This window comes from Aquarana catesbeiana, linkage group LG06, assembly GCF_042186555.1.
Source record: "Aquarana catesbeiana isolate 2022-GZ linkage group LG06, ASM4218655v1, whole genome shotgun sequence".
Lineage (NCBI taxonomy): Eukaryota > Metazoa > Chordata > Amphibia > Anura > Ranidae > Aquarana > Aquarana catesbeiana.
The window spans coordinates 18,786,850-18,800,125 of record NC_133329.1 but is presented as its reverse complement, the minus strand read 5'-3'; the positions used below and the strand labels follow the sequence as shown (position 1 = coordinate 18,800,125).

The 13,276-nt window shown below is 48.4% G+C and overlaps 2 protein-coding genes across 3 annotated transcripts in view; one reads left to right on the top strand and one right to left on the bottom strand.

Annotated features, from left to right (window-relative positions):
• LOC141148207 (uncharacterized) overlaps positions 1-13,276 on the top strand; it is a 186,511-nt gene that overhangs the window by 84,203 nt on the left and 89,032 nt on the right. The window lies entirely within an intron of this gene.
• LOC141148205 (guanylate-binding protein 1-like) overlaps positions 1-13,276 on the bottom strand; it is a 65,346-nt gene that overhangs the window by 22,808 nt on the left and 29,262 nt on the right. For both annotated transcript variants that reach the window (XR_012245183.1, XM_073635425.1), the window contains exons 2-4: positions 2,336-2,534; positions 635-765; positions 431-540 (exon numbers count right to left, since the gene is read on the bottom strand). Coding sequence is in view for 1 of the 2 variants with exons in the window: in XM_073635425.1 (XP_073491526.1) it covers positions 431-540; positions 635-765; positions 2,336-2,528 (434 nt within the window). In the remaining variant the exon portion in view is untranslated. The remainder of the gene's footprint in view (positions 1-430; positions 541-634; positions 766-2,335; positions 2,535-13,276) is intronic.

The following is a 13,276-nucleotide window of genomic DNA, read 5'->3' as shown; positions in this document are numbered from 1 at the left end:
ACAAGAAAACCCTCAACCTAGGCAGAGTTATCAAAATGTGGTTGATTAAAAAGTGATTGTGATATCTTAAAGTTTGATGGATGGTTGGTTTTATAAACATTCATAAATCTAATGGAAATGGTTTAATAATCCATCAATGCATGCCTTAAAGAGACCCTGGCAGGTCTCCAAACATATATTAGCATATCTCCCCTGAAATAGAAGAGGTTATAGTTATATATACCCCTCTGCCTGCCTGTGTCTCCTACTTTCCCTCCATCAATCACTTTGGCATTCATGAATATCTTAGCATCAATCAGTTCCCCCAGTATTTGACACTTCTGGCAGTGTCAGATACATGTGTCTTCTGCTGTGCTCACTGGCCCCATCCTCCAACCCCTACATCACTACAGGAGGGTAGGAAAAGCTTGTCATGTGACACAAAGGATACTTTAGATTCTCCAGGGCATCCTGGTTGATCTTCCCAGTGCTATTATAGATGACAGCACTGCTCATGAGCATCGCCAATGACAGGATGATACAACCATTGTTCTTATCTCCCTGAAAGACACATTTGTCTGGTTCAATAGTACGAAGTTAATAAATGAAACGTTGTTAATTTATCTTATATTTATAGCTTATGTTTAAAGCTTACATTTTCCATGTTTCCCAGTCCTTCGGTGTCCAGCAGTACCAGTGTGTGACCAGGCTTTTTGGGGTGAGGAACACACCACATCCAGATGCCCCTTGTATTGACTCTACTCGTGTGACCTACAGAAAAACCACCTGTGGAAGAACCAGAATCCTATAATAGCCATTTCAGGCATGTAGCACTAACACCGCAGGGGTTGCTAGTTTTGTGTCCAAGGTTCTCTTTCTGCTAGTGCAGGACAGCCATGCAAACAACAGCTTTCACTTTTCTGACTGAAGAAACAGTCTAGGGGTTGCCTTTTTAGAAGTTTTATTGCAGATAAAGGTGGATGGGGATTAGGGAGGTGTGGGATAATCCAGAAAACAACCAGAATGTGAGGACACTATCCCATTAACTGCAGGAGTTAGCAGCAGTAACAGTCACAGGGATCCCTCTATATCTGGTCTGTACTCACAGTGTCCCTAGGGCTCTCCTTCAGACTCCAGCAAGCAGACTCCTCTGAAGAGTTCCCAGATAATGTCCTAAAAGACAACCGTCTTTTGTCTCTCAGGGACTTGTAGAAAGATAGCCCCCAGTTGAGCTCAACTGGGATCTCAATGAGCAGGCTGGATCCTCAGCAAGAGAGCCAGGCTGGCAGCCTTCCTGGCTGGGAACCTCACCTTCAGAGAAAAGGACCCTGCGCTCTGTGGCTCCAAACTATTTATACACTCCCCAACCACCATCTGGGCACACCTCCCCAGGGATTGGCTGGAGCTGCATAAATATTTAAGCTGCTCGTCTAACTCTAGTCTGACTCTCCCACCCACTATGTTCTTCAAATCTCCAGAAAAACAGCAGGAACAGTCAAACATGCAGACTTTACAGAGCCCAGAGCAGCCTAAAGTATTCACAATGTGGAGAGCAATAAGCCCTAGCCCAGGGCTAGGCTTATCGCTCTCCACATTGCCCTGAATTTTATCCTGTGATCACAGTTTTTTTACTTGTACTGCAGTATGCTGGTTTTTGGGAATAAAAAACCCCACTTTTTGACCTATACCATATGGAAGCATTTTTTCTTTACATAACCATCCGGATGAGAGTTGTCCTGTGGTCCAGCCGGTCTCTTTACATCTAAGATCCAGCCTTGGTACTCCTTCCATTGGAGGTTCATTTGGTGGTCACCCACATCATCCCTGGATTTATGCTTTGAGGTCCTGGATCCCTTGGAGTTCTGTCTATCCGCCATGTTCGGCACCCCTGCCTTTATGACTCGTTGTCACTGACATTCGAGTCCACCTGTTCCGGTAAGAGTACATATACTTTTCTCTTTTGTTGAAGATGTACCACCTTTGATGCTTCCCACGCCAGACATTGCCAGCTTATTCCATCCTTGATTTATCATCATTTGGTTGTCGACGCATAAGGCCCCTTCCAACAGATTTCTTCATTCATTGGAGTTTTTCACATTTCCATTCATATTACTTTTGTATATTTGATTCTTGCACTGTTTCACTTATATATTGATATATATGTTCACTTGTTAGCGCTACTATTTCTACCATTAATGACCAATAGCTTAACCAAACCATTAAATTATTGACTTTGAAAAGGATGTCAAAACATACAGTTGTACGTATTTATTCTCTATATAGTGTTAGTTCAACAAAGCATTTTTAATCTACTGAGACACACAAAGATTTGTAGAGTAATATCTATCCATTTTACCTCCTCTGTGTCTTGATAACTTGTTCATTAGGTAGGATTTTCCAGTCCGGAAAGGCCCCACAATGGACACCACAACCAGTGGCTGGGAGATCTTTGCCAGGATCATTTGGGCATCCTCATTTACACGCAACTTGTTATCAACATAAGTCTCAATCAGACAGATGGGGTGGTACATCCTTGGTAGGGGAGCCATGATAACCTAGAGAAGCAAAAGAATATTCTCACTTTAGTGACAAATGGCCAATATCATTTTGGGTCATCCTTGGTAGGGGTTTTGTGGTAAACTAGAGAAGCCAACAATCTTATATTGGCAGTATGGAGAAACATGACCAATGACCCCTTAATATACATAGACCAGAGCTACCAGCACTATATCCAACAAAAATACCTTGATGATGGACACGAGTAAGGTAATATAAACAAGTATTTAAAAAAGAAGTCCAGTCTGAGTTCCTTTGGCTGGGCTTTTCCTATGGGTCACATGAGTGCAAGTCTGCTCTCTCTGCTGACGTCACCAATATCAGTCCATTCAGAGCGTCATCCCAACTTCGGAAGTCTGGATCCGCCAGCTGCCTGGACTGATGGCAGGCTCAGCCTCTCAGTGAGCCGCCGATAGGCTGAGATGGCCCCTCCCCTCCACAGCTCAGTGCTCCAATGAGCGTGGAGGAGCAGAGCAGGAGAGCTGCTGATTGACAGTCAGCAGCTCTCTGCTCGGAGAGGTGAGAGAACCGAGCCATCGGAGGTGTTCGGTGGCTCGGTTCTCAGTGAAGAATCGGCGGGAGACAGATACAGCATCAGTCTGATGCTGCATCCACCTAGGCAAGTATGAATCTATAAAAAAAACGCCCACACTTCTCTGTTAATAGGGCAACTACATCGTTCACCATTCTTCTGTAAGTCTTTTGAGTGCCTACAATACTTCCCTCTCTCTCTATCTGCTCATCTGAGCCACTAATTAAACTCAGATCAGTTTCTGAATAACAAGGTATCCCCCAATGAGTTCTCCAAAACAAACAGACGTTTCTTGCACTCTTTAGTGTTCTGTCACAGTCAGACTTTACACCCAGCAGCAGGCTCCCACCGCATAGAAAGAAAAGGGTCATGGACAACTGAGACGAATAATGAGGTCTGGGTACCTGGTAAGAAGTGGACCTAGGAATGGAAGCCTTATACCACCCAAAGCTCTACACAGCCTCCAGGATCCAGAACAAAACTTAAAAAAACTCATAATGTAACAAAATATAATAAAGCATCTAATATAACTGGATACTAATATTTATAGGTAAAGTGGATCCAGGAACATCCAATTGTCTGTTGGGAGATCAGGAAGTGTCGTTTCACACAGGGGCAACCTGACTTACAGCACGACTTTGCAAGGAGATTTTGAGGTGACTTCAGCACGACTTTGAGCAACTTACAACACGACTTAAAGTTGCCTCCAGGACAAGCGACTTTGGCTGTTGCCAATCATGGAAAATTCAGTTCTATGGGAGAGAAGGGGTTGCCTGGGTAAATGTGGGGAGTACCTTGGTAAATTATTTTCTTTTTGCTGTAAAGTCACTTCAGTATAGATGGAGATCCGACTTGGAGGTGACTTCCATTGAAATCTCTGGGTACAAGGTCACCTTGAAGTAGTACAGGAACCTTTTCTGAAGTCAGAGCAACTTCAGTAGTGTACATTAAGACGGCTCTCATTCACTTCCATGGCATTTCTTATGTCCAGCGACTTGGGGTGACTTGAGGACTTACAAGTCGGATCCCAAGTCGCTGTAGTGTGAACCGGCGGAAAGGATTTTTTTTTACCCCCACTGGAGCAAATTGGGTCATTATTGGGGTTTTTTTTGCCTTTCCCTAGATCAACTGTGGATATAGGACTGTATATATGGACGTTTTCTATTTGTGTGTGTGTTTCTTTTCCTATGTTGGTTAAACTGGATGGATTTGTGTTTTTTTTTTTTCAACCAGATTAACTATGTAATTAGATGTAAAGCTGAACTCCTGGGTAAGCAAATATTCTCTAAATAAAAGGTAAAGAAGATGAGGCTCTAAAATGGAACCAATGTGTGGTCAGCAGAGGCACCCAATGAATGGTGCTTCCAAGTGGACTCTTCAGGAAGGTCCACATTTATTGATCATAATAATAGGTTAAACAGTAACAAAGTATTCCGTGGCTCTTTAGTGGCCACTTTGTCAGGAAAAGTCTTATGCCCTGTACACACGATCGCACATTCCAACAACAAAATCCATGTTTTTTTTCCGATGGATGTTGGCTCAAATTTGTCTTGCATACACACGGTCACACAAAGTTGGTCGGAAATTCCGAACGCGGTGACATACAACACGTACGACGAGCCGAGAAAAATGAAGTTCAATAGCCAGTGCTGCTCTTCTGCTGGATTCCGAGCATGCGTGGAACTTTGTGTGTCGGAATTGTGTACACACGATCGGAATTTTCGACAACGGATTTTGTTGTCGGAACATTTGAGATCCAGATCTCAAATTTTGTGTGACGGAAATTCCTATGGAAAATGTGTGATGGAGCCTAAACACAGTCGGAATTTCCGACAACAAGGTCCCATCGAACTTTTTCGACCGTGTGTACGGGGCATGACAGTACACTGGATGAAATACAAAAAAATATGAAAAAAAAAACATTTATATGTATTTAAAAATGTGGTGAAAAAAACTCTTCTCTAGTTATAGTGATTTTAGGCAAATTTCAGAAATATCACTTTCAGGTATAATGAAGGAATTGAGTGTTGTAGCAAACTATGCATAAGTGATGGTTTGTACTGTATTGTCTAAATCCATTGGTCATGTGTAGTCTTTCTTGAATCTTGGTGTGCTCTGTGCATTTCTTCCAGATCTGTGCAGTAATCCAGTGTAAGATTTCCTGTAATAAAAGACCACTCACTGCCAGTGGCGGCCGGTAGAATTTTTTTTGGTGGGGGGGCAAACAGTATAGAAACCCCCCCCCCCGTTTAGTCGGTAGCATTTACCTCATCACCGGCTGCTTCCCCTGCTCGGTGGCGGCGGCCTCCCGTTCTCCTGCTCTCCATGGGTCATCACTGCAGTGACGGCATCCGTTTCCTCCCTCTTCCTTGGTGGGCAATCAGGAGTCTTCTCTTTTCGGCCAATCGGAAATCGGGTCTCACACCCGCTTCTGATTGGCAGGATTGAGTATCAGTGTTTCAACAGCGAATATTTATTCACTGTTGCAACACACCTGGGTGGTATCGGAGCGCATTATCTGCGCCCTGAGCCCAGCCTATTTTGAAGCCTATTGGAGCCTCTGGCTCTAATCAGGTGCTTAAAAAAAAAAACCCCTGGCCGCTGTAATCCAGGCGCCCAGTACCCTGAGGGGGGATGCTGATGCCTAAACGTTTTTTTACCTTAATGGAAGGAATGCCTAAGGTAACACATGGTTAGGCTTTAGACCCACTTTAACTACTTTGAAACCTGGCACTTTCTCCCCGTTCCTGCCCAGGCCATTTTTTCACACAAATAGAGCTTTCTTTTGGTGGTATTTAACCGCTTGCCGACCAGCTCACACCGATATACGTTGGCAGAAGGGCGCTACCGGCACACTAACGTACCTGTATGTTGCCCCTTAAGAAGCAGTTTGCAGGCGCGCGCACGCCCGCCGCGAACTCTGTGAGTGTGATCGCAGGTCCCACGGACTCGATGTCCGTGGGGATACCCACGATCGTCTCACGGAGAGAAAGAACGGGGAAATGCTGATGTAAACGAACATTTCCCTGTTCTGCCTAGTCACAGGACACTGATCACAGCTCCCTGTGATCGGGAGCGGTGATCAGTGTCGTGTCACACATAGCCCCCCCCACAGTTAGAATCACTCTCTAGGACACACTTAACCCCTTCACTGCCCCCTAGTGGTTAACCCCTTCACTGCCAGTCACATTTACACAGTAACACGAAAAAAGTACTCTTGCGCACTGGTGTGTTAGCTAAAGAGATTCAAGAGGGGCTATGGGCTTCGGCTTTGCTGCTCTCGAAGGATGGGATTATCCTAATAGTGAAAAACAAAGAAACAAGAGAGCGCACCAGCCTAGCGCATTATCCTTGGCAAATTTTAATTAATTAAAAACAAGGTAAAAAGCTACTCACAAAAGTCGCAGGTAAAATAGCATATCAAACGCACAAAGGCAATAGTTCCAGTGGTAGGCAGCTATCCAGGTCCCAGGAGGGAGGCACACGGACCGCCGCTGGCTTACGCGTTTCGAAGGTTTGACCTTCTTCCTCAGAGAGGCTCAGTGAGTAGCTTTTTACCTTGTTTTTAATTAATTAAAATTTGCCAAGGATAATGCGCTAGGCTGGTGCGCTCTCTTGTTTCTTTGTTTTTCACATTTACACAGTAATCAATGCATTTTTAATTGCACTGATCGCTGTTTGTGAAATGTGCATGGTCCCAAACTAGCAACAAAAGTGTCCGAGCTGTCCACCATAATGTCGCAGTCACGATAAAAATCGCTAATCACCGCCATTACAAGTAAAAAAATATTATTCAAAATGCCATAAAACTATCCCCTATTTTGTAGACGCTATAACTTTTGCGCAAACCAATCAACATACGCTTATTGCCATTTTTTACCAAAAATATGTAGAAGAATACGTATCGGCCTAAACTGAGAGGAAATTTTTTTTTTAATATATATTTTTTGGGGATATTTATTATAGCAAAAAGTAAAAAATAATGTGTTTTTTTCAAAATTGTCGCTATTTTTTTGTTTATAGCGCAAAAAATAAAAACCGTAGAGGAGATCAAATACCACTAAAAGAAAGCTCTAATTTTTGGGAAAAAAAGACGTCAATTTTGTTTGTGAGCCACGTCGCACGACCGCGCAATTGTCAGTTAAAGCGACGCAGTGCCGAATCGCAAAAAGTGCTCTGGTCTTTTGCCAGCCAGATGGTCCGGGGCTAAAGTGGTTAATCACCGCTGGGTTTTTTATTTTTATCAGTGACATCCTCCCTGAGCTGCTTATCACTTGTGCAGTGAGCAGAGTTGTTGGAGGGAACCAGAATTCTGACTGCAGAGAACTACAGGAGGTGGTGGAGACAAGACCAGTCACCCTGCCTAAAGTCATACTAAAAGGATCATTTTTTATTTTTTTTAAAATAACAAACATGTCATACTTATTACCTCCACTGTGCAGCTCGTTTTGCACAGAGTGGCGAAAAAACATCCTCTTCTGGGGTCTCTCAGCGGCTCCTCCCCGCATTAGATAACTCCCTAGGAGAAGCGCTCGCCTGAGGGGGTTACCTTGCGGCTGCGCTCCCGAGTCCTGCGTCCATATAGGCCGTATGCAAGACTCGGCCCCACCCCCCGGCGCCTGCGTCATTGGATTTGATTGACAGCAGCAGGAGTCAATGGCTGTGCTGCTATCAATCTATCCAATCAAGAGCCGGGAACCCGTTGAGAGAGGGACGGCGGGGACGCGCCAACGGAAATTGGGGGCTCAAGTAAGTAAAACGGGGGGCTGACTGCAAGGTATTTTTTCACCTTAATGCATCAGATGCATTAAGGTGAGAAAACACGAACCTTTACAACCCGTCCACCTTTAAATGACAGCGGAGTGGTGCGGCAATGATATGCAGCACTGATGAGGCAGCACTGAAAGGCAGCACTAATTGGCATCACTGATGGCCACAGACTGTGTCACTGATGGGCACTGCATTGTAATCAGGGCACTGATGAGGTGGCACTGAAAGGCAGAACAGAATTGGCCTCACTGATGGGCACAACTGGTGTCTCTGATGAGCACAGACTGGTGTCACTGATGGACACAGACTGGCGTCACTGATGGGCACAGACTGGTGTCACTGATGGGCACAGACTGACATCACTGATGGGCACTGCATTGTAATCAGGGCACTGATGAGGTGGCACTAAAAGGCAGCACAGATTGGCCTCACTGGTGGGCACAACTGGTGTCTCAGATGGGCAGAGACTGGCGATACTGATGGGCACAGACTGGTGTCACTGATGGGCAGAGACTGGCGTCACTAATGGGCACTGCATTGTAATCAGGGCACTGATGAGGTGGCACTGAAAGGCAGCACAGAATTGGCCTCACTGATGGGCACAACTGGTGTCTCTGATGGGCACAGACTGGTGTCACTGATGGACACAGACTGGCGTCACTGATGGGCACAGACTGGTGTCACTGATGGGCACAGACTGACATCACTGATGGGCACTGCATTGTAATCAGGGCACTGATGAGGTGGCACTAAAAGGCAGCACAGATTGGCCTCACTGATGGGCACAACTGGTGTCTCAGATGGGCAGAGACTGGCGATACTGATGGGCACAGACTGGTGTCACTGATGGGCAGAGACTGGCGTCACTAATGGGCACTGCATTGTAATCAGGGAACTGATGAGGTGGCACTGAAAGGCAGCACAGATTGGCCTCACTGATGGGCACAGAGTGGTGTCATTCATGGGCACAGACTGTCGTCACTGATGGGCACTGCATTGTAATCAGGGCACTGATGAGGTGGCACTGAAAGGCAGCACAGATTGGCCTCACTGATGGGCACAGGCTGGTGTCACTGATGGTCAAAGACTGGCGTCACTGATGGGCACAGACTGGTGTCACTAATGGGCACAGATTGGCATCACTGATGGGCACTGCATTGTAATCAGGGCACTGATAAGGTGGCACTGAAAGGCAGCACAGATTGGCCTCACTGATAGGCACAGACTGGTGTCACTGATGGGCACAGACTGGCATCACTGATGGGCACAGACTGGTGACACTGATGGGCAGAGACTGGCGTCACTGATGGGCACTGCATTGTAATCAGGGCACTGATGAGGTGGCAGCACAGATTGGCCTCACTGATGGGCTAAGACTGGTGTAACTGATGGGCACTGCATTGTAATCAGGGCACTGATAAGGTGGCACTGAAAGGCAGCACAGATTGGCCTCACTGATGGGCACAGACTGGTGTCACTGATGGGCACTGCATTGTAATCAGGGCACTGATGAGGTGGCACTGAAAGGCAGCACAGATTGGCTTCACTGATGGGCACAGGCTGGTGTAACTGATGGGCACAGACTGGCGTCACTGATGGGCACAGACTGGTGTCACTGATGGGCAGAGACTGGCGTAACTGATGGGCACTGCATTTTAATCAGGGCACTGATGAGGTGGCAGTGAAAGGCAGCACAGATTGGCCTCACTGATGGGCACAGACTGGTGTCACTGATGGGCACAGAGTGGCGTCACTGATGGGCACAGATTAGTGTCACTGATGGGCAGAGACTGGCGTCACTGATGAGTACTGCATTGTAATCAGGGCACTAATGAGGTGGCACTAAAAGGCAGCACAGTTTGCCCTCACTGATGGGCACAGGCTGGTGTCACTGATGGGCAGAGACTGGCGTCACTGATGGGTACAGACTGGTGTCACTGATGGGCAGAGACTGGCGTCACTGATGGGCACTGCATTGCAATCAGGGCACTGATGAGGTGGCACTGAAAGGCAGCACAGATTGGCCTCACTGATAGGCACAGACTGGTGTCACTGATGGGCACAGACTGGCGTCACTGATGGGCACAGACTGGTGTCACTGATGGGCAGAAACTGGCGTCACTGATGGGCACTGCATTGTAATCAGGGCACTGATGAGGTGGCAGCACAGATTGGCCTCACTGATGGGCAAAGACTGGTGTAACTGATGGGCACTGCATTGTAATCAGGGCACTGATGAGGTGGCACTGAAAGGCAGCACAGATTGGCCTCACTGATGGGCACAGACTGGTGTCACTGATGGGCACTGCATTGTAATCAGGGCACTGATGAGGTGGCACTGAAAGGCAGCACAGATTGGCCTCACTGATGGGCACAGGCTGGTGTAACTGATGGGCACAGACTGGCGTCACTGATGGGCACAGACTGGTGTCACTGATGGGCAGAGACTGGCGTAACTGATGGGCACTGCATTGTAATCAGGGCACTGATGAGGTGGCAGTGAAAGGCAGCACAGATTGGCCTCACTGATGGGCACAGACTGGTGTCACTGATGGGCACAGAGTGGCGTCACTGATGGGCACAGATTAGTGTCACTGATGGGCAGAGACTGGCGTCACTGATGGGCACTGCATTGTAATCAGGGCACTAATGAGGTGGCACTAAAAGGCAGCACAGTTTGCCCTCACTGATGGGCACAGGCTGGTGTCACTGATGGGCAGAGACTGGCGTCACTGATGGGTACAGACTGGTGTCACTGATGGGCAGAGACTGGCGTCACTGATGGGCACTGCATTGCAATCAGGGCACTGATGAGGTGGCACTGAAAGGCAGCACAGATTGGCCTCACTGATAGGCACAGACTGGTGTCACTGATGGGCACAGACTGGCGTCACTGATGGGCACAGACTGGTGTCACTGATGGGCAGAGACTGGCGTCACTGATGGGCACTGCATTGTAATCAGGGCACTGATGAGGTGGCAGCACAGATTGGCCTCACTGATGGGCACAGACTGGTGTCACTGATGGGCACTGCATTGTAATCAGGGACTGATGAGGTGGCACAGAAAGGCAGCACAGATTAGCCTCACTGATGGGCACAGACTAGTGTCACTGATGGGCACTGCATTGTAATCAGGGCACTGATGAGGTGGCACTGAAAGGCAGCACAGATTGGCCTCACTGATGGGCACAGGCTTGTGTCACTGATGGGCACAGACTGGCGTCACTGATGTGCACAGACTGGTGTCACTGATGGGCAGAGACTGGCGTCACTGATGGGCACTGCATTGTAATCAGGGCACTGATGAGGTGGCACTGAAAGGCAGCACAGATTGGCCTCACTGATAGGCACAGACTGGTGTCACTGATGGGCACAGACTGGCGTCACTGATGGGCACTGCATTGTAATCAGGGCACTGATGAGGTGGCAGCACAGATTGGCCTCACTGATGGGCAAAGACTGGTGTAACTGATGGGCACTGCATTGTAATCAGGGCACTGATGAGGTGGCACTGAAAGGCAGCACAGATTGGCCTCACTGATGGGCACAGACTGGTGTCACTGATGGGCACTGCATTGTAATCAGGGCACTGATGAGGTGGCACTGAAAGGCAGCACAGATTGGCCTCACTGATGGGCACAGGCTGGTGTAACTGATGGGCACAGACTGGCGTCACTGATGGGCACAGACTGGTGTCACTGATGGGCAGAGACTGGCGTAACTGATGGGCACTGCATTGTAATCAGGGAACTGATGAGGTGGCAGTGAAAGGCAGCACAGATTGGCCTCACTGATGGGCACAGACTGGTGTCACTGATGGGCACAGAGTGGCGTCACTGATGGGCACAGATTAGTGTTACTGATGGTCAGAGACTGGCGTCACTGATGGGCACTGCATTGTAATCAGGGCACTAATGAGGTGGCACTGAAAGGCAGCACAGTTTGTCCTCACTGATGGGCACAGGCTGGTGTCACTGATGGGCAGAGACTGGCGTCACTGATGGGTACAGACTGGTGTCACTGATGGGCAGAGACTGGCGTCACTGATGGGCACTGCATTGCAATCAGGGCACTGATGAGGTGGCACTGAAAGGCAGCACAGATTGGCCTCACTGATAGGCACAGACTGGTGTCACTGATGGGCACAGACTGGCATCACTGATGGGCACAGACTGGTGTCACTGATGGGAAGAAACTGGCGTCACTGATGGGCACTGCAGTGTAATCAGGGCACTGATGAGGTGGCAGCACAGATTGGCCTCACTGATGGGCACAGACTGGTGTCACTGATGGGCACTGCATTGTAATCAGGGACTGATGAGGTGGCACAGAAAGGCAGCACAGATTAGCCTCACTGATGGGCACAGACTGGTGTCACTGATGGGCACTGCATTGTAATCAGGGCACTGATGAGGTGGCACTGAAAGGCAGCACAGATTGGCCTCACTGATGGGCACAGGCTTGTGTCACTGATGGGCACAGACTGGCGTCACTGATGGGCACAGACTGGTGTCACTGATGGGCAGAGACTGGCGTCACTGATGGGCACTGCATTGTAATGAGGGCACTGATGAGGTGGCACTGAAAGGCAGCACAGATTGGCCTCACTGATAGGCACAGACTGGCGTCACTGATGGGCACAGACTGGTGACACTGATGGGCAGAGACTGGCGTCACTGATGGGCACTTCATTGTAATCAGGGCACTGATGAGGTGGCAGCACAGATTGGCCTCACTGATGGGCAAAGAATGGTGTAACTGATGGGCACTGCATTGTAATCAGGGCACTGATGAGGTGGCACTAAAAGGCAGCACAGATTGGCCTCACTGATGGGCACAGACTGGTGTCACTGATGGGCACTGCATTGTAATCAGGGCACTGATGAGGTGGCACTGAAAGGCAGAACAGATTGGCCTCACTGATGGGCGCAGACTGGTGTCTCTGATGGGCACTGCATTGTAATCAGGGCACTGATGAGGTGGCACTGAAAGGCAGCACAGATTGGCCTCACTGATGGGCACAGGCTGGTGTCACTGATGGGCACAGACTGGCGACACTGATGGGCAAAGACTGGTGTCACTGATGGGCAGAGACTGGCGTCACTGATGGGCACTGCATTGTAATCAGGGCACTGATGAGGTCGCAATGAAAGGCAGCACAGATTGGCCTCACTGATGGACACAGACTGGTGTCACTGATGGGCACAGAGTGGCATCACTGATGGGCACAGATTGGTGTCACTGATGGGCAGAGACTGGCGTCACTGATGGGCACTGCATTGTAATCAGGGCACTAATGAAGTGGCAATGAAAGGCAGCACAGTTTGTCCTCACTGATGGGCACAGGCTGGTATCACTGATGGGCACAGACTGGCGTCACTGATGGGCACAGACTGGTGTCACTGATGGGCAGAGACTGGCGTCACTGATGGGCACT